General features: G+C 39.9%; 2 protein-coding genes across 3 annotated transcripts in view; one reads left to right on the plus strand and one right to left on the minus strand.

Moving 5' to 3' along the window:
• Positions 1–5011, minus strand: part of SLC39A9 (solute carrier family 39 member 9) — a 48713-nt gene extending 43702 nt beyond the window's left edge. Inside the window, exon 1 of one of the 2 annotated variants that reach the window (XM_025295296.3) lies at positions 4203–5011. Coding sequence is in view for 1 of the 2 variants with exons in the window: in XM_006056152.4 (XP_006056214.1) it covers positions 4203–4316 (114 nt within the window). In the remaining variant the exon portion in view is untranslated. The remainder of the gene's footprint in view (positions 1–4202) is intronic. The other variant, XM_006056152.4, reaches the window with a different exon arrangement.
• A 277-nt stretch (positions 5012–5288) lies between these two features.
• On the plus strand, positions 5289–17998 carry ERH (ERH mRNA splicing and mitosis factor). Its single transcript, XM_006056154.4, has 4 exons — positions 5289–5445; positions 8855–8942; positions 13588–13708; positions 17504–17998. Exons 1-4 carry the CDS (start codon positions 5443–5445, stop codon positions 17604–17606), a joined length of 315 nt encoding a protein of 104 aa, XP_006056216.1. The 5' UTR covers positions 5289–5442; the 3' UTR covers positions 17607–17998.
• The last annotated feature ends 275 nt before the right edge of the window (positions 17999–18273 follow it).

Genomic DNA, 18273 nt, shown 5'->3' on the forward strand with positions numbered 1-18273 from the left:
CAACAGCTGAATCTTAAAAACACAATGTAGTTGCTAGTGTGTCCAATTCCTTTATCCAACAAAACCTTATTTGTATAAAGCATGTTTCAGCTGCTTTTACAAGTTTAATTTTTCTCCTGCTCATATGCTGAAGAAAATATCTTGATTATCAGTCACTTATAAACGCATTTGAGAATCAGAGATTTTGTTCCTTTATTCTAGAAATCAGTTAGGCATGCATGTATGCTAAGACACTTCAATCGTATCCAACTCTTTGCGACCCTACGGACTGTGGCCTTCCAGGCTCCTCTGTCTGTGAGATTCTCCACGCAAGATTACGGGAGTGGGTTGCCATGCCCTCCTCCAGGGGATCTTCCCAACCCAGGGACCAAACCTGAGTCTCTTATGTCTCCTGCAGTGTCAGGTGGGTTCTTTACCATTAGCGCCATCTGTGAACCCCCATTTAGGCATAAGGAAGTTACAAAACCATCAATCGAGAAAGTTGGTTTGGGGACAAGGCATGTTGGAGAAGGTGACTAAGAAATCAATGCCACACACACCTCATGATGGTCAGACATGGCAGACAGATACCACTGCTACAGTAATTTCAGACTACTTGACTTTATCTCATTTCTAAATACTAATCCTGCCACCATTAATGGCTTTATTGATCTTTTGTTCCTGCTCTGAGAAATTCTGAAGAAAAAAGTGCTGAAAGACAAAGTAGTAGTTAGATTAAGAACATGAATAAAAACATATCTTCTCATATAAATGAAAGTTAACTACAAGATAAATTAGATTTATTGGTCCTTTTATTTTAAATAACTCCAGTCCCAAAGAAAAGCTACACGTCCTTAAAAAGAAAAATTGTTTAGTCAATGTAGGAATTTGGGGAGCTATTCTCTAAGGATAGAAACTCTGTTTCTTGGTCTTCGTGAATGAAGTTCATTTTTTACAGATTTATTATCTACTAGTTTCACAATCGGAGACGGCAATGGCACCCCACTCCAGTACTCTTGCCTGGAAAATCCCATGGACGGAGGAGCCTGCAGTCCATGGGGTCATTAAGAGTCGGACACGACTGAGCGACTTCCCTTTCACTTTTCACTTTCATGCATTGGAGAAGGAAATGGCAGCCCACTCCAGTGCTCTTGCCTGGAGAATCCCAGGGACGGGGAGCCTGGTGGGCTGCCGTCTATGAGGTTGCAGAGTCAGACACAACTGAAGCGACTTAGCAGCAGCAGCGGCAGCAGTTTCACAACATGCTGATTTATAATAATAGTATAACCTGTCTGGAAAAAAATGCTAATTCCTAGGAGACAAAAATCGCCAGCTGAATTCTAAAATGTCTTTGACTAAGTTATATATAACTTTAATTTTTTTATCCTAACAGCTCAAAATGCATTGGTCCTGCTGTAATAATGAATAGATATGAATGGTGAGTTATAGCATTTCAAGAACTACAGCTGGGGGGATTTCCCTGGTGGTCCATGGCTAAGGCTTCATGCTCCCAAAGCAGGTGGCCAGGGGTTCGATCCCTGGTCAGAGAAGTAGAGCCCACATGCTGCAACTAAGACCTAACATGGTCAAAGAAAGAAATAAAAACAATTAAATAAACAAATAAAATATTAAAAAAAAAAAAGTACAGCTGGAAAAAGACCATCTGACCATCAATTTAGAAAGCCATAAATGACATATCATACTAATTATCTTTATTAGTGGCCTAGTTAATTACACCACTCATGGACACATTTCCTTAAGTGAGAAAAGAGGATAGCATATACCTGTATATTGCAAAAATCACTGAAAACAGTTTGAGAAAATACTGAAACTGGAAAGGTCTAGGAATTTTATAGAAATAAAGTTTTATCAGTCTTTTATTTGAATTAATTATAATTCTTCATAAATGTTATCTCTACTGAGGCTTTAAATATACAAACCAATTTAAACTTCACAAATGTCAGCCCTAATAATGTCAATTCAATTCTAATGTAATTAGAAGACTCAGTCCCTGGTGGCCCAGTGTTAAAGAATCCTCCTGCAGTACTGGAAACCCAGGTTCAATCCCTAGGTCAGGAAGACCCCCTGGAGAAGGAAATGGCAACCCACTCCAGTATTCTTGCCTGGAGAATTCCATGGACAGGGGAGCCTGGCAGGCTACAGTCCATGGGGTTGCCAAGAGCCAGACACGACTGAGCAATTGACACTCTTACTCTTTTTTCATGATTTAGTCAGAGGAGAGACAGCACACTCACAAAGTACTGGGCAGGCAGGTAGCTCAAACAAGTGAAGCAGGCTTCACAGCCAAGAAGGACCATGACAATCTACCACTACTCAGCTCTAGCCAACTGTTACTTTGAGGAATAAAGACAAAAAAACAGTAACAATAAAATCGACACTCTGCTAATCTAAAGAAGTAAATCCAGGGACTTTACTGGTGGCCCTGCGGTTGAAGCTTCATGCTTGCAATGCAGGGGGCCCGGGTTCGATCCCTGGTCAGGGAACTAGATCCCACGTGACACAACTGAAAAAAAAAAAAAATCCCATGCTGTAGCTAAAGATCCTGCAGGCCACAACTAAGACCTGGTGCAGCCAAATAAATAAATACGTCTGTGGCTACATTCGCTATATGGACTACTATGCCTCAAGGGACAGAGGGGCTAAGAACTGTTCTGAGCCAGAAAAATCTAGATCAGCTCTGAGTCTAACACATTTCATAAACTTGTCCAAGTTACATAATTTAAGTCTCAGTCTCCTCATCTGTACCTCACTGTTTTTGTTTTTTTTTTAATGAAATTAGGTAATGTATATGCTCAAAAAATTGTAGGTCAATGTTATCATTAGATGCTGCTTCTGCTGCTGCTAAGTCGCTTCAGTCGTGTCCGACTCTGCGACCCCGGAGACGGCAGCCCACCAGGCTCTCCCAACCCTGGGATTCTCCAGGCAAGAACACTGGAGTGGGTTGCCATTTCCTTCTCCAATGCATGAAAGTGAAAAGTGAAAGTGAAGTCGCTCAGTCGTGTCTGACTCTTAGTGACCCCATGGACTGCAGCCCACCAGGCTCCTCCGTCCATGGGATTTTCCAGGCAAGAGTACTGGAGTGGGGTGCCATTGCCTTCTCTGTCATTAGATGCAAAAAGAAACCAAAACCAAAAAGGAAACAGATAAGGAGCAGCAGCAATTCAAGTCCCCCTTCTATCTGACTATGGGGTTTATTTCTCAAACTCATAACACCTAGTCCCAACTTTTTTCTCACCCACAGGCTATTTTCTTTACCACCAATGCCTTCTCTTCCCTCAGGTTAACTCAAGGTCTACCTCACAGCTCATCTATACCTTTCCTTTACTTCAGACCATTCTCCACTTCCCTTTTCTTTGAAAGCACTTTCAGGACTGACAGTGAAACTATCTTACTGTTGAACATCAAGGTATACTTAAGAAATCCTGAATGCAGTAGTTTTTCTCCCCTAATCTTTGAGCACTGTGCAAGATGTGAACTCCTTACAACAGCCCAAAGAATCCATCTGCACTTTCATTGAACAATACGTTCATCTATCTTTCTTCCCTGTTAATGTTCCTTCAAGTGATAATAAAGAACCAAAGAAATTAAAACAAATGTCAAACCATACTAACAAAAAAATTCATTTCTAAGAAAATAGATTTGAAAACAATTTCAAAAACCTATCCAATGTTCTCCTTTAAAAGGAAGTTTGAGTTAAGAACAATCTAGTTTTTTTCCTTACTTCATTCTAATTACAAGTATCCAAAAAAAAAACCTTTTCCCAAAAAGCTATGCCTGATTTTCTCAAAAAGAAATTATATTGATTTCAACTCATATGAACAAACAATATTCTTCATGTATATTTTGACAGCAATCCAGAACCTTGATTCTTTGAAACTTCTGGGTATCAAAATAACATTATGGTGTCTTTCCCGGAAAATGTACAGAGTCCCAAATTTTGGTATGCAATTTCAGGAAGTTCAGAGTATCCAAGGATCTTCAGTGGATCCACCACTCCCCGCCCCTACCCCTCTCCGTTAAGAACTCGTGCTAAATAAAAGGTTTGTTTCTCTTATTAAATGTTTTGCCTTTTCTGAAAAAAGTCATCCTTAAGAAGACCTTTGGCTCTGCTATTAAATGGGGAAGCAGCTTCCCTTTCAACTGTCACTACTTCCTAGCTGCCATCCTGACAGCTGATAGAAAATAGAAAATTGAGCGCTTACCTCCGAGAAATTAACAGCCAAAGGAATGATTCCAGCCACGTAACATCCCACCAACATAGCCAGAGACAGCAGGCTAATGGAGATGAAATCATCCATTCTGCCTTCTTTATTCATCCAATACCACTAGTCTATAATTTTTCGGGAGCTCAGATCCTTAAACACGGGTGATTGTTCCAAGAGAACAGGTGGACTTTCCAGTTCTCGTCCTCCCCACCGGCAGATGCGTTCACGAGGCACTTCTCTCTTAACGTACCTGTAAAGAGCCCGCCTTTTGCTGATACTAGAGTCAACTTTCAGCAATCTTAGGTCCCAGCCCGTAAGTTTTCATATACCAGTCACTGGATTCCCATGGGTTAACAGAGATGAGAGGTCAATGGAAAACTATAAGAAGGAGCTATTGCTTCAATCGTCGGAATACGGGCAGCACAATGGGCCTACTTCCTCCACAAGCAATGTTCCCGATGGCAGCAAGAAAAGGACGAAAACCCAAGTGAACTAGTTCGTTCTCCCTGCTCCCCTATCTCCCTGGGGCACCCCCGCAGGTGATCGCCCCCCCAGCTCCGGGACCAGCCCACCAATCACGGCAAACTCTCCTCCGAGTCTAGAGTGGGGAAAGGAGTCCTGCAGGCCGGTAATGGCGGGTCGTGGGGTTCAGCAGTGAAGCTGATACAAAGCTGTCTCTACCCTATACCCAGTGCTGCCCATGTTACTCCACTCCGAGGGGCCTTGACCCGGAGCTACCGATACTACAGCTGCCATGGCCGCCAAGTGGCACCTCTTCATTACATCCACTTCCGGATTGCCTTACAGCCCCCTCCTTTAGAAGGGTACTTCCGGGGTTACAACCGACCTATGCCCCAGAGTTCTTATACAGCCGCCATTTTTGAGTGGGGCCACTGAAAGATGGCTTGTGTCACTGTCTATACCGGTGATCACTTTAGCCGCGCATCTAATAACGCGAGTACCGAAGATCGTTTCTAGAAAAAAGTGCTTATTTTTCAAGTTCCGATACGTTTCCTGTGTGCTTCCTTTCCCTTAACCAAGATGGCTGAAACAGAGTCACTCTCTGCTCTAGCTGCCGGAAATCTGTGAGCCTCTATGGTCCTAAAGGATCTTTCGCGGTGCGCCTCTGACGACTTCCGGCGGCTCCTCTCGCGGGGATTGGCTGTTGGCGGCGTTGCGGCTAAGCTCGTGTGCGGCGGCGGAGTCGGCATCGGCTGCAGCGGGAGACTTTGGCGCGATGGTGAGAAAGGCCTAAGCGGCTCCCCGAACCCCCAACCCCCCCGGGGCGACCCCCGCCCATACATCTCCCCACCCCATCCAGCGCGGGCGTGCTGCTGCTCGGCCCTTCAGCTTGTGTGTGGGGCTACCCTTCTCCTTCCCGCCGCGGAGACACGGCCTGGCGCTAGGCCCCGTGTCCCGGGTCCGCCCCGCGGTTGCGCGCCCGCCTGCTGGCTCGGGCGAGGCATGCGTTGCGGAGGTTGCTCTTTCTTCCGACTGCTGCTTGGTAGAGGCAGGCATGGGGGTGCTTCCCTTTTCCTCCAAACGCCTCAGCCTACTATAGGGACAATGGCCGAGAGATGTTTGACAATTCCGTCCCGAAGCTGACAGACTGAATCTACTGCATCCCCCGTGTGGACCGGGAGGGAACATCTTTGCTTTGTAGCGTGCTTTTCCGACCATATACCCTTTTGTTTTTCTGGGCTCTGCCTTTTTTGGAAAAAATACATTTTCTCTCTTTTCTAAGACCTTTAGAGGCCGATTTGGTGTCCCCCACCCCCCAGCCATTCATCCTGTGCTTATCTTTATTTATAGTGTTTTGGGTCTGGAAGCTGAAAAGATAGATTCAGCTCAGGGTCCACTTTCCTTAGAATCTGAGTGGAATGTGTGGGAAGGGTTGTTTTTTTGGCTTGTGTGTGGATTTTGTAATCTGCAAAAAGGAGATGCTCACGAGGATTCCAAAGAATCGTGGTTGCTTCCACACTTCAATTTTCGTTTTCTGGTTGCTGCAGATTAAGAAATCATGCAGCTATTGTTAACAAGGAACTTTTTCAGGTCGTAATTTTCTGGATTGAGATAGGTTAGTGTTTGACCCAACATAGTCTCCCAAGGAAGACTGGGAATTAGGAGATTGGATTTCCAGTTCCTGTCTTAACTAGCAGTGTGACCTTGAGCAAGTCATTTCACTTCGGAGTTTCCTTCTTTCTCTGCCTTTATTTGGTATTATTTTAAATGCTTAGATTAAAATCTGGGGATATGACAGCAGTTAATATGAACACCCCATTATCATTGAGCAGTTATCAGTTATAATTCTTTATCATTTCATGTAGAATTGAAAATTGAAATTTGTATTTAAAGTGAATACTGGTTCAAAAGTCTTAAATATTGGCTCAATTTCTTTTCTTTTATTCTTCCTTCCTTTCTTTTTTGGTAGTTTGAGAGATGTATTTAAAACTCAAGAAGCAATTGTATGTATTGTAGTATTTCTCTAACAGTAGAATGATTATTCTTAGGGTTCATGTTTGTGAGACTTTAAAAACAGATTAACTCTTCATTAGAGTGAATCATAACTGCTTGGTAAACAGAATAGGATATTATTAAGGTAATTCTGCATAACTTTTTTTTCGTGATTTAGGTTTCAAAATGTTATTTTTCTATTGTGGCAGATATCAATAGATAGATAGATAGATATTCTTGTATGTACTTATATTTTTATTGCTTATTTATATATTACTGGTCATTCCCCTAAGAAAGAGTAACCTAAGGAATGCCGGACCAAATCTGTTCAGAAGAAGGAAAAATCTGATAATTTTGTTTACAGTTTTGTAAATTTAGTTATTCCTTGTTCCTAATTTTTAAGCTTTGCTTTGGGCAGTAAGTATTAAGAATAGTAAACTTAGTTCAGGTTCACTTTAAGGGTAAATATAAAAAGCAGCCATTGTATAGCCATTTTCATATCTTTACTCTTAAGTGAATTGGTCCTTTCTTTCTCATTAAAATAAGAAAATTAATGTAGTAGCAACTGGTCTGGCTAGTATGTGGGACAGGTCCTTTTACAGGAATGTTAGTATAGTTTCTATAAAATTATTTTCTTCTCAACATATGAGCCATTTAAACTATTGGTGGTTTTTAAATAACCAGTAGTCTAACATTCTGTTTTCTCTGACTTTTGATCACTATTTAAGAAAGGCCTTGGCTGTGTTCAGGTCTTTATAGGTGAGAATTACTTTTCATCTGTTGTCATCGAGTTCTGTCTCAGATCCTCTCAAACTTTTAATCAGAATGACTCACTTCTTGATGGAGAGGGAGGAGTATGAGAAATTCCTTTTTTATGTTGTGTTCAATGTTCTGTTTGGGCGGGGGCAGTGCTTATTCAGAAGCTCTACATATCAGCTATTTCAGCTGCAGTTTGTTGGTCATTAAAAAGTCTGATCATTTCAGAACGTTTGGTTCCTGTCCTTAAGAGGTTTGTTTGTTTTTTATTAAAAACTAGTACAGCAGAAGGGAAGAATATGTTGTTCAGTCACTCAGTCGTGTCCAACTCTTTGGGACACCAGGCTTCCCTGTCCTTCACCATCTCCGGAAGATTATAAATAGTTTGATTTAGCATTGGGTTTACAGGGAGGTTACATCATATTTGAATTTAGTGAACTTTACACACCTGGCAAAAAAAACCAGAAGGGGTTATACTTTCAACAGACCAATGTTCTGAAGATATTTTTAGTTGTCACACATTGGGAGGAGGGCGTGGGAGTGCAGTATTTACTGGGAATAGGCTAGGAATACTGCCATCCTTCAATGCACAGGACAGCCTCTGCAACAAGGAATCTTCCAGCCCCTGATGCAATAGTGCCAGAGTTGAGAAAACCTGAAATAGACCCACGAACAAAAGCCTGCTCCCCATTGAGGGTGAGATGGAAGATGAAAGGATCTGCTGTTCTTTAGGCATATTCATATTTCCTGTGTCATCATCCTCTAGCTATTTTGTGATTCTAGTCCTTAAAAATACAATATTTTAGTATAACACAGCCCCTTATAGTGAGTCACCTACTGGGTGAATAATTAATGGATTTTCTAGGGTAACGTTTACTGTATATACAAATTTTATATTGCCAGTTTATCTTACACCTTTAATGTTTGAGTCTAATCTCTGGATAAGATGTGATTTCACCGTAGTGCTAAAGTTAGAAAAAACATAGATTGATAAAGTGCTTGTAATCATTATAGTGTTCCTTTTTTTCTCCTTTCGTCAACCCATATCTGTTTTCATTAGGAACCTAATGGGATTAGAGTGACCAGTGGAGATAGAACACCTAAGCAGGTTTATAATCTGGCTGGGAAGAAAGGTGCAAAAGAGAAAAAAACAGTACAAGGTAGTTTATGCTGAGAATTTAACAGGCAGTAAGTGCAATAAGAGTTTGAGACAGCAGTTGTTAAGGACTGGGAGACGAAGAGACCTTAGAGAAAAGTTGTGAATCCAGTTTCTGGCTCTGCACTTGGGCAGAGGCATCAATATTGCAGAAAGAGCACTCTGATTAATAGTGTTTTAATAACCAACGAAAATTGTATGGTAATGGGGATTTTATCCCATACTATCAATTTCTCAAATACTGAGTTAGAAACTTATATTGATATCACTTTTCCCTCTGCAGTCTCACACCATCTTGCTGGTACAGCCTACCAAGAGGCCAGAAGGCAGAACTTACGCTGACTATGAATCTGTGAATGAGTGTATGGAAGGTGAGTTTAAACACTAATCAAGGGGTAGAAGTCATTGACTTTGTTTCTGGGGGTGGTGAGGGGATAGGGGCTGGAGGTGGGATGGGCTATAGAGGCTCTGGCCCCCACGCTAGCTGGCATCCACACCAGCTGGTCCACACTTGCTCCCAGGGTGAGTGGTAAGTGCTGAGACTCTCAGGTGTCTTGAGTTTGTTTACCTGACATTCACTATTATGTTTACTTTTTAGAATCAAGCTCATATATATAGTGAGTTTCCCAGGCCTCTGCTTGTTTTGTAAATATTCTTTATTTGTTATGTGTTATTTTGTTACTGTGCTGTGTAAATATTTTACAGGTATCTCTTATATAGTCTAGTTAAACTCAATAGAGTTATTAAAACAGGCTTGAGAAACCTAATAGTGCCTACACAACCTAATGGTCAAACATGAAAAGCTAAGGTTACAGTCCATCAGAATGTTAAGAAATAAAACTTAGCTCAGTGAATAAAGGTAAATGGAACCAAATCAGTATAATTTATTGTATATTTGATAAGCTGGCACCACCCTGAAGGGAGGTATTAACCCTCAATAAACCGTTAGATGAGAGCACATAGATTGGATCATCACAAACTGGATTCATCCCATGTCCTTTCATTACATCATTAGATCATTACATCCAGTAAACCATTTGTGTACACCCTGCACCCTTTCTAGCAAATTGCACATGCTTCACCTCTTCCTGCAAAGATTTTATAGAAATATAAAATTTGGTGCTGGCATGTCCCTGGAATTGTTGATTATCTGAAGCTAATTGGATTAGGTTTAAAAATATCTTCTTAAAACCAATGGTGGGTAGACCTCCATGGGACAAAAAGCTACTCATAATCAGAGATGGCTCCTCAGATTCTATTCTAATCTTTAAAGACAAGCAAAGCTTTTTGTTCCTTCCTTTTCTCAAGTCCCTTCCTCTTCTGATAGCCTTACTTGCCATTAAGGTAGACTTTGTGCACACACTCTAGATTTTTGCTTTATCTATATTGATTATGTTTGGCCTTTGATTCTGCAATACTCTTTACTAACCTTTGCTGATTTTAGGGAAGCCTAACTTAAAAAAAAAATTAATACACTTAATTTCTAGAGCAGTTGTAGGCATAAAGAAAAATTGAACAGAAAGTACAGAGGGTTCACCTGTACTTCTCCCTACCCCCAGTTTCTCCTATTAATGACACCTTCCCTGGTAGTCCAGTCATTAAGACTGCTTCCAGTGCAGAGGGCCCAGGTTCCCCTGGTCAGGGAACTCAGGTCCTGTGTGCCACACACACCCCTCCCTGACCCGCCCCCCCAAAAATATGAGGTATGGTACATTTGTTACAGTTGATGAAGCAGAATACAGTCCATAGTTCATTTTGGGATTCATTTGAGGATTCATTTTTTGTGTTGTGCAGTGCTGTGGGTGTTGCCAAATGTGTAATGTCATGTATTCACCATTAAAGTATCTTACTGTAATATTGAGGATATTCTCATTGCCCTAAAATCCCATGTTCCCCTAGTCCTCCCTCTTCACCTCACTCCCTGCTACCTCCATTGCTTTGCTTTTTCCAGAATGTCATAGATTAGAATCATTGACATGTAGCTCTTTTCAGACCAGCTTCTTTCACTTAGCAATGTGTTTAAGTTTCTTCCATGCCTTTTTGTGGCTTTCTAGCTCTTTTTTTCTTTTTAAATTAGAAATGGTGGTTTATTTTCCATTTTAAAAGTTAAAATGGAAGCACTGGAAGCAGTTCTCACACAGCGGTTGCCAAATTGTAATTTTCTTACTTTCTTATTTTTCTTTGTTATAGTAGTTAATATTTGTCTGGAATACAGAGCTTTCCCTCCCCTCATCCCTTTTTTAAAATTAATAGATTTAGTTTTTTAGAGTAGTTTTGGGTTTACAGGAAAATTGATTAGAAAGTACAGTTCTGTAGTAACCCCTGCTTCACCCCTCCCAGTTTTCCCAATTATTTACATCCTGTGTTAGTGTACATTTGTTAGAATTGTAGACTCTGTACTGATACGTTATTAACTAAAGTCTAGTTTGCATTAATGTTCACTCTTTGCTTTGAGCATTGTATGGATTTTGACATGTGCAACGACATGTGTCTAATATTTAGTACCCTGAAAATACCCTGTGCTCCACCTGCTCACCCATCTCTCCCCTAATCAGCAACCACTGATCTTTTTAATGTCTTTATAGTTTCATCTTTTCCGAAATATTGTATGGTTGAAATTATAGTATGTAGCCTTTTCAGGTCAGCTCTTTCACTTCAGTTCAGTTGCTCAGTCATGTTTGACTCTTTGTGACCCCATGGACTGCAGCATACCAGGCCTCCCTGTCCATCACCAACTCCTGGAGCCTACTCAAACTCATGTCCATCGCGTTAGTGATGCCATCCAACCATCTCATTCTCTGTTGTATGCTTTTAAGATGTCTCCATGTCTTTCGTGGCCTGGTAGCTCATTTCATTTTGTTGTTGAATAATACTCCATTGTATGGGTATAACACAGTTTGGTTATCCATCACCTGTTGAAGGATATCTTGGTTGCTTACGGGTTTTGTCAGTGAGTAAGCTGCTATGCACATTCCTGTGTAGGTTTTTGTGTGGACCTAAGCTTTCGGCTCCTTTGGGTAAGTACTGAGGAGTGTGATTGTCGGATCATACAGTAAGACTGTATTTAGCTTTGTAAGAAGCAGACAAGCTGTCTTCACATGGCTGTATCACTTGGCATTCCCTGCAGTGATGAATGAGAGTTCCTGAGGCAGCATTGGGTGTTGTCAGTGTTTTGGATTTTTTGCCATCCTAATAGAGGTATAACGATGCCTCATTTCAGTTTGCAATTTCCTCCCATCATGATGTTGAGCATCTTTTCATAATGTGTATTTTCCTCCTGTATATCTTCTCTGTTGAGGTGTCTGTTCACATCTTTTGCCTGTTTTTTGAGTTTTTTGTTTTCCCATTGTTGAGTTTTAGGAATTGTTTGCATATTTTTGATAATAGTTTTATCTCAGTGGTCCCCAACCATTTTGGTACCAGGAACCAGTCTCGTGGAAGACAGTTTTCCATGGACCGTCGGGGGTTGGGGGGCGGGGGTGTCTGTGTGTGGTTTGGGGATGATTTGAGGGCATTGCATTTATTGTGCACTTTATTTCTATTGTTACATCAGCTCTATCTCAAATCATCAGGCATTCGATCCCAGAGGTTGGGGCCCCTGTTTCATCAGATCTATGTTTTGCAAAGATTTTCTTCTAGTCTGTGGCTTGTGTTTTCACTTTCTTTGACAGTGTCCTCTGAAGTACAAAAGGCTTAAATTTTGATGAAGTCCAGCCTATCTAAGAAGCTTATCCAAAGTCACAGAGATTTGTGCCTACATTTTCTTCCAAGAGTTTTATAATTTTGACTTAGATTTAAGTTCCTGGGCCATTGTGAGTGACTGTTATGCATGGTGTGAGCGATCGAGTTTCTCCTTTTTCATATGAATGCATGGTTGTCCTAGCACCCTTTGTTGATAAAATACTCTTTCTCTATTGATTGTCTTGGTATCCTTTTGGGAAAACAGTTGACCATAAATGTGAGGGTTTATTTGTGGACTCCTGTTTCTATTCCATTAATCTGTATGCCTGTCTTCATGAATAAGCAGTACCACCCTGTCTTGATTACAGTTTTGTAGTTTTGTGATGAGTTCTGGAATGAGGAAATGTGAGTCTTTCTTCCAACTTTGTTCTTTTTCAAGATTGTTGTGGCTGTCCTGGACCCCTGTATTTCTGTGTCAAGTTTAGGATCAGCTTGTCAGTTTCTACAGAAGTATCTCAGGTTTTGTCATGGATTGTTGAATCTAGATCATTTGGGGGAGTATTTAATATTAAGTCACCCAGTCCATGAACTTGAGATAGCATTCTGTTTAGTTAAATCTTTACTGTCGGTGACATTTTACAGTTTTCAGTGTGTCTTATGTCTCTTTTATTGAATTTATTTGTAAGAATTCTATTCTTTTTTGACGTTCATTTCATTTTCAGTGTTTTTATTGTTGGGGTATAGAAATATAATTGACTTTTGTATATTGATTTTACATCATGCAGTCTTACCACCTGGATTTATTAGTTCTAATAGTTTGTGTTTTGCAGTTTCCTTAAGGTATTCTGTATACCTTTATAGAGATAGGTACACTTCTTCCATTCCAGTGTGAATGCCAGTTATTTCTCTTCTTGCCAAATCACGCTTACTAGAGCCTCCAGTGCAATGTTGAACATGACACAAGTGACAGGAGCCGGTATTCTAGTCTGACTGGGAAAGCATTGTCTTTTGCCACTAAGTATGATGGTAGCTGTGGGTTAGGGCCACAGTGAATTAATTTTCCTGGTTTTTATTTCCTTTCCATTCACCCTTTCTATTCAGGAACTCATAAGTGATATTTCTGATCACAGTGTAGTGAACCAAGCTTTATTAAGATAGCTTTTGATAACTCTGTGGTTGACTATTACTTTTTATTAGGAAATTTATGAAATCAATTTGGAGGTACACAAAGACCTATATGAACAGGGTAGGACAAAGTATTGTGATATAAGCACATAACACTACTCATATCTAAAGTGCATACAATTGTAAGATCTTGGTTTTCCCCTCTCTTAGGTGTTTGTAAAATGTATGAAGAACATCTGAAGAGAATGAATCCCAACAGCCCCTCTATCACATATGATATCAGCCAGTTGTTTGATTTTATTGATGACCTGGCAGACCTCAGCTGCCTTGTGTAAGTATTAGCCACCATATCTCTTAAATTGTGTTTTTACCTTGTTTGTTTGTTTGAGGTGATTTATGCTATTAGGAGCACACTCTGCATGACATAGATCTTTGTGTTTTACCTGTGATGTAGTAATTAATATTTCTGCTACACGTGGCTCATACATTGTCAACATAAAGCTGAAGGCACAAGAAAATCGTACGAATTTTGCTAATTGATGCAGTTAGGGTGCATCCGCCTTGAACCAAGAACTTTGTTGTTCCTAAACTAAATAATCTTTTACTTATTTTTTCCCCCAATTATATTCTTTATCCTAAAGCAATTAGCTTTAAATTAAAACTAAGATTATTCTGTTTTCAAGATTTTTTTAAATATACGTAGGACTGAAATAGAATTTAAATTCCACCTAATGTTGATCATGTATATTTTGGTATGTTAGAATGAGTTTGTTTGTATATTTGACACTTACCTTTTCTGTTCTCCGAGTTTTGTCAAGTTAAATTTTTTTCCCTAACATTATGCTTATTATAATTTATATCAGTAATTACTTATCACCACTGTTAACAAGGAGCATGTGAGTCTATAATACTTCATCTTCTCAGCATTGTTGGAGAGACCAAGTGTTAAGTACAGCAGATTTTACAGAGGAAAATGGAAGTACCCTATAATGAGAGCTTCAGCCACCAGGCATATTTATTATGTGTCAGATAGTATGCTACAAGAAAAAAATATTTTTCAGTGGTGAAAATCATGTAGGTCCTACTCTGAGGCACTTGGTGTTTCAGCACTGGAACCAAGCTTGGGCTTGCTGTCTCACAAAAGATCCGGGTGAAAATAAGCATTTCCTTGGAATTTTTGAGTTCAGTTTTCTTCACCTCTTCATTGTGTTTCAGTTATAATCATTTTACTTGGCTCACTCAGAGTATTTAAGTGATCCAGTTCTGGTCTTTAATGAAATGTGTTTATAACATGTGATAATTTTGTTATGATTATTTTGATATAAAAACTCAAAAAACTTTGAGGCCGATAGAGCTGTATATGTCATGCTGTGTTGGTTTGTAATGTTTATACTTGATCTGTTTATTGCCTGGCACACAGAAAGAGACACATACATGTTCATATAACATTTATTGAGTGCCAGTTATATACCATATGTGTTCCAAGGCACTGAGGATTGCACAGTGAATAAATCAGTCTAAAATGAAGCCTGTGAAGCTGCGGAAGAATAAATGGAGGGTGAGGAGAGTAGAGGTAGATGAATTTGGTGGACCAACCCATTCAAAAGTATTGATACTTCTTATTTTTGGTAGATCAAATGAATGAGGACTGAGAATTGAAATTTGGTATAGCCCTGTGGAAGTCTTTGATGATTTCCAGAGCAGTTTTGGTAGAGAGAAGTGTAAGTGTGAAAGTATTAGTCGTTCAGTAGTGTCCAACTCTTTGCAACCCCATGAGCTAGCTGTAGCCCATCAGGCTACATAGAATTCTCCAGGCAAGAGTACTGGAGTGGGTTGCCATTCCCTTCTCCGGAGGATCTTTCTGACCCAGGGATTGAACCCAGGTCTCTCTCATTACAGGCCGATTCTTTACTGTCTGAGCCACCTAGGAAGCCCTAGAGTGACAGTAGTAAAATCTTTATATATTTCAGTGAGTTAGTAAGAAGAGAGGAATTGTAGGCTGCCAACACAGACAACTTTTTTGTAGAATTTGGCTCAAAGGGAGAGGAGGGAAATGGGGTTATAGCTAGAGAAAAAAATACTTTTTTTCCCCCTTTAATTTTGTTTTTAAGGTGAGAAAAATAATGGTATGTTGGCAGGCTAATGTGATGTAGTAGAGGGAGAAATTGATGGCTTTAGATAGGATCTTAGACAATCCATTAATAGTAAAGTAGGAAAGGCAGGCGGTGAGGTAGAAGCTTGGGGAGGTTTTCTAATGGCTGTAGTTGCTTCAGGAAAATAGAAAGGAGGACACCATTTGGAATTCAGGGTGAGGGAGGAAGTGTTGGAGGTTGTGAAAAGAGGTGAGGAATCTAGGAGGGTGAAGGGATTAAGGAATGTGATTTAAGAGGTACTTGATAGTGAATTAAAATAGTCATGTAGAAATTTTGTTTTCCTGCACTCGTAATCTGAAGAGTTGCAGTGAGTTTATAGATTATTTCTCACTGTAACAAAAGGACTTGAGTAAAAAGCCAAAATGTTCTGTAAAAGTAGAGAGCTTGTGCATTTTATTAAACCCCATTCTGACCTTACCATTCAGGGGAAGACTCTGATAATGGTGTAAAGCATTCCTGCTTTGGAGTTTGTTTCTCTTCAAAGATTGGATTGTAGCTCAGGGATGACCAGGAGGAGTGGGTGAGAGGGAGGGGATATATGTATACATACAGTGGACTCACTTTGTTGTGCAGCAGAAACTAACAACATTGTAAAGCAGTTAAACTCCACCCTCCCCCCCGCCCCCCCCCCCCCCAAAAAAAAATGGATCATAGGTTTCTAGCTCAGTTGTTCACAGACAGTAAGAACTCTGGTCAGGAGTGTTTAAGCTTTTACTCCTTGCCTGAAGTCACTTAGCTAATAAATAAGTTGCTGTTTTGAGCTTTGGTTTCCTCCTTTATTAAAAAGGAATGATAATTGTATCTACTCACAGAGTTGTAAATGGGATTGAGTTTATTCAGATGCATGCCCAAAGCAATACCTAGGAGTTGGCAACTTCTTTGTAGGCTTCTCTGGTGGCTCAGATGGTAAAGAATCTGCCTGCAGTGCTGGAGATTCAGGTTTGATCCCCTAAAGAAGGAAATGGCTACCCACTCTAGTATTCTTGCCTGGAGAATCCCATGGACAGAGGAGCTTGGTGGGCTACAGTCCATGGGGTCGCAGGGTCAGACACGACTGAGTGATTAACACTTCTAACACTTAGAGGTATTTACTGTCATTTGTAGTTACATGTTTATAATTTTTTTTGCTGAGAACCTAAAAAATGATAGTGCTCATGGCCTTGAAACACTGTGATGTACTTTGTGTTTCAGCGATCTCTGCTTACTTATTATCTTCTTTTTTTATGCTATAGCTTTAGTTTTTTTACTCTAAAAAATGAATTTACTGCTTAACCAGCAGTTTAGCTGGTTGTAGTTGTTCAGTTGTAGGTCAGTGGAATATTTCTGTTTTTTTTCCTCTAAACACACCTTGAGTGAGTTGTCTATTAAGTGATGCATTGTACTCCAAAAACCCTGGAATCCTGTTGAGTTTCATTGCTGATGTTACTCTTTGTATACTCCAGACTCTTCTCAGCCTCTAGCATTGTTCATTAAAAAGCAAATCCTGAAATACTGGATGTATATAAAATTTTCCTTCTGTTAATGCTTTCCAGGGAAGAAATCTTTGTGGCAGCAACATATTTTTAAAGGTCTTTTTTTTTTTAAGTTGATTCAAAGTAAATATAGTAAATCTAAAGTTTTTGTTAGTTTTTTAATCACTGAAGGAACCATAAGAATAGTTAACTATGTAGGAGAAAGAACACATGGTTTCTGGGCACACTTTGTCAAGAAGTAGATGTGTAACACACTGAGCATTTAACTTAAGATCTCTAGACCTCGGTTTCTTTTTCTGCTGTGAGATTGTACTAGATGATCTAAACTTCATATTGCATAAAATTCAACAGTTATGTAATCATCTGTTTTACATTTTCATTATATTCATGTATGAACATGTGCACATCTGTGCCATTCTAGAACAGTTAACAATTTCCAGTTTTTAAAACATGACGGTATTTGACCATTGTAACTTTGCTTATTATCCTTCTGTTCCTCAGTTACCGAGCTGATACCCAGACATACCAGCCTTATAACAAAGATTGGATTAAAGAGAAGATCTACGTGCTCCTTCGTCGACAGGCCCAACAGGCTGGGAAATAGTTGAGTTTGCAAGCATTAGGGGGACGGGGGTGGGCTTGGAACACAGGTGTGTGCAGTGTGCTGTAGTGGAAGTTTTGTATTATAGTTACCCTGTTTCCATTTTGGTATACCCTAGCCAGAATTGAATGTATTAGATAAAATGTGATGATCTTGTTCAATCTGAAAACCCCTTTGCCCCCCCCTTTTTTTTACTTAAACATTTTTATGATGATTTAGATGGAAGTTGGTTTTTGTCAGTTAACGTTGGTTCCAGTCCCTCAAACTGTTCATACTTGCTTTATAACATCCGCTGTACTAATCCTCCTTCAAGTTGGGGCGGGGAGTGGAGGCGCAGTTTAGTTACGTCCTCAAGATAAAGTCTTGGTGAAAAACAAATAAATGTTCTTTAGTTATATTTTTCCCCCTGAGTGATTTTTTTCCCCCTTTTTTTGTGTCTCTGATCTGAATTGGGTATTCTTGTAAGGCATTATCAGTTTCTAAACCAATAGCCTGCTACATGATGAAGTTGAAGAAAGCCCATATATGTGCTGAATATGTTTTCCTGTGGCTATATGAAGCTAAAGAGTTTTTACCTCATTTTTCATAGTTTTTCCCTCTTGTAAGTGAATCTCAATTGTATCTCCAAGGTTTATACCTACTCTTGATGCAAACATGATGAAACACTTTC

This window comes from Bubalus bubalis, chromosome 11, assembly GCF_019923935.1.
Source record: "Bubalus bubalis isolate 160015118507 breed Murrah chromosome 11, NDDB_SH_1, whole genome shotgun sequence".
In the NCBI taxonomy this organism is placed as follows: domain Eukaryota; kingdom Metazoa; phylum Chordata; class Mammalia; order Artiodactyla; family Bovidae; genus Bubalus; species Bubalus bubalis.

Bases quoted from the DNA above. Each gene is read 5' to 3' on its own strand.
- ERH (XM_006056154.4), top strand. The intron at 8,943-13,587 runs GTGAGTTTAAAC...CCCCTCTCTTAG, and splicing joins TGTGAATGAGTGTATGGAAG to GTGTTTGTAAAATGTATGAA. The intron at 13,709-17,503 runs GTAAGTATTAGC...TCTGTTCCTCAG, and splicing joins GCAGACCTCAGCTGCCTTGT to TTACCGAGCTGATACCCAGA.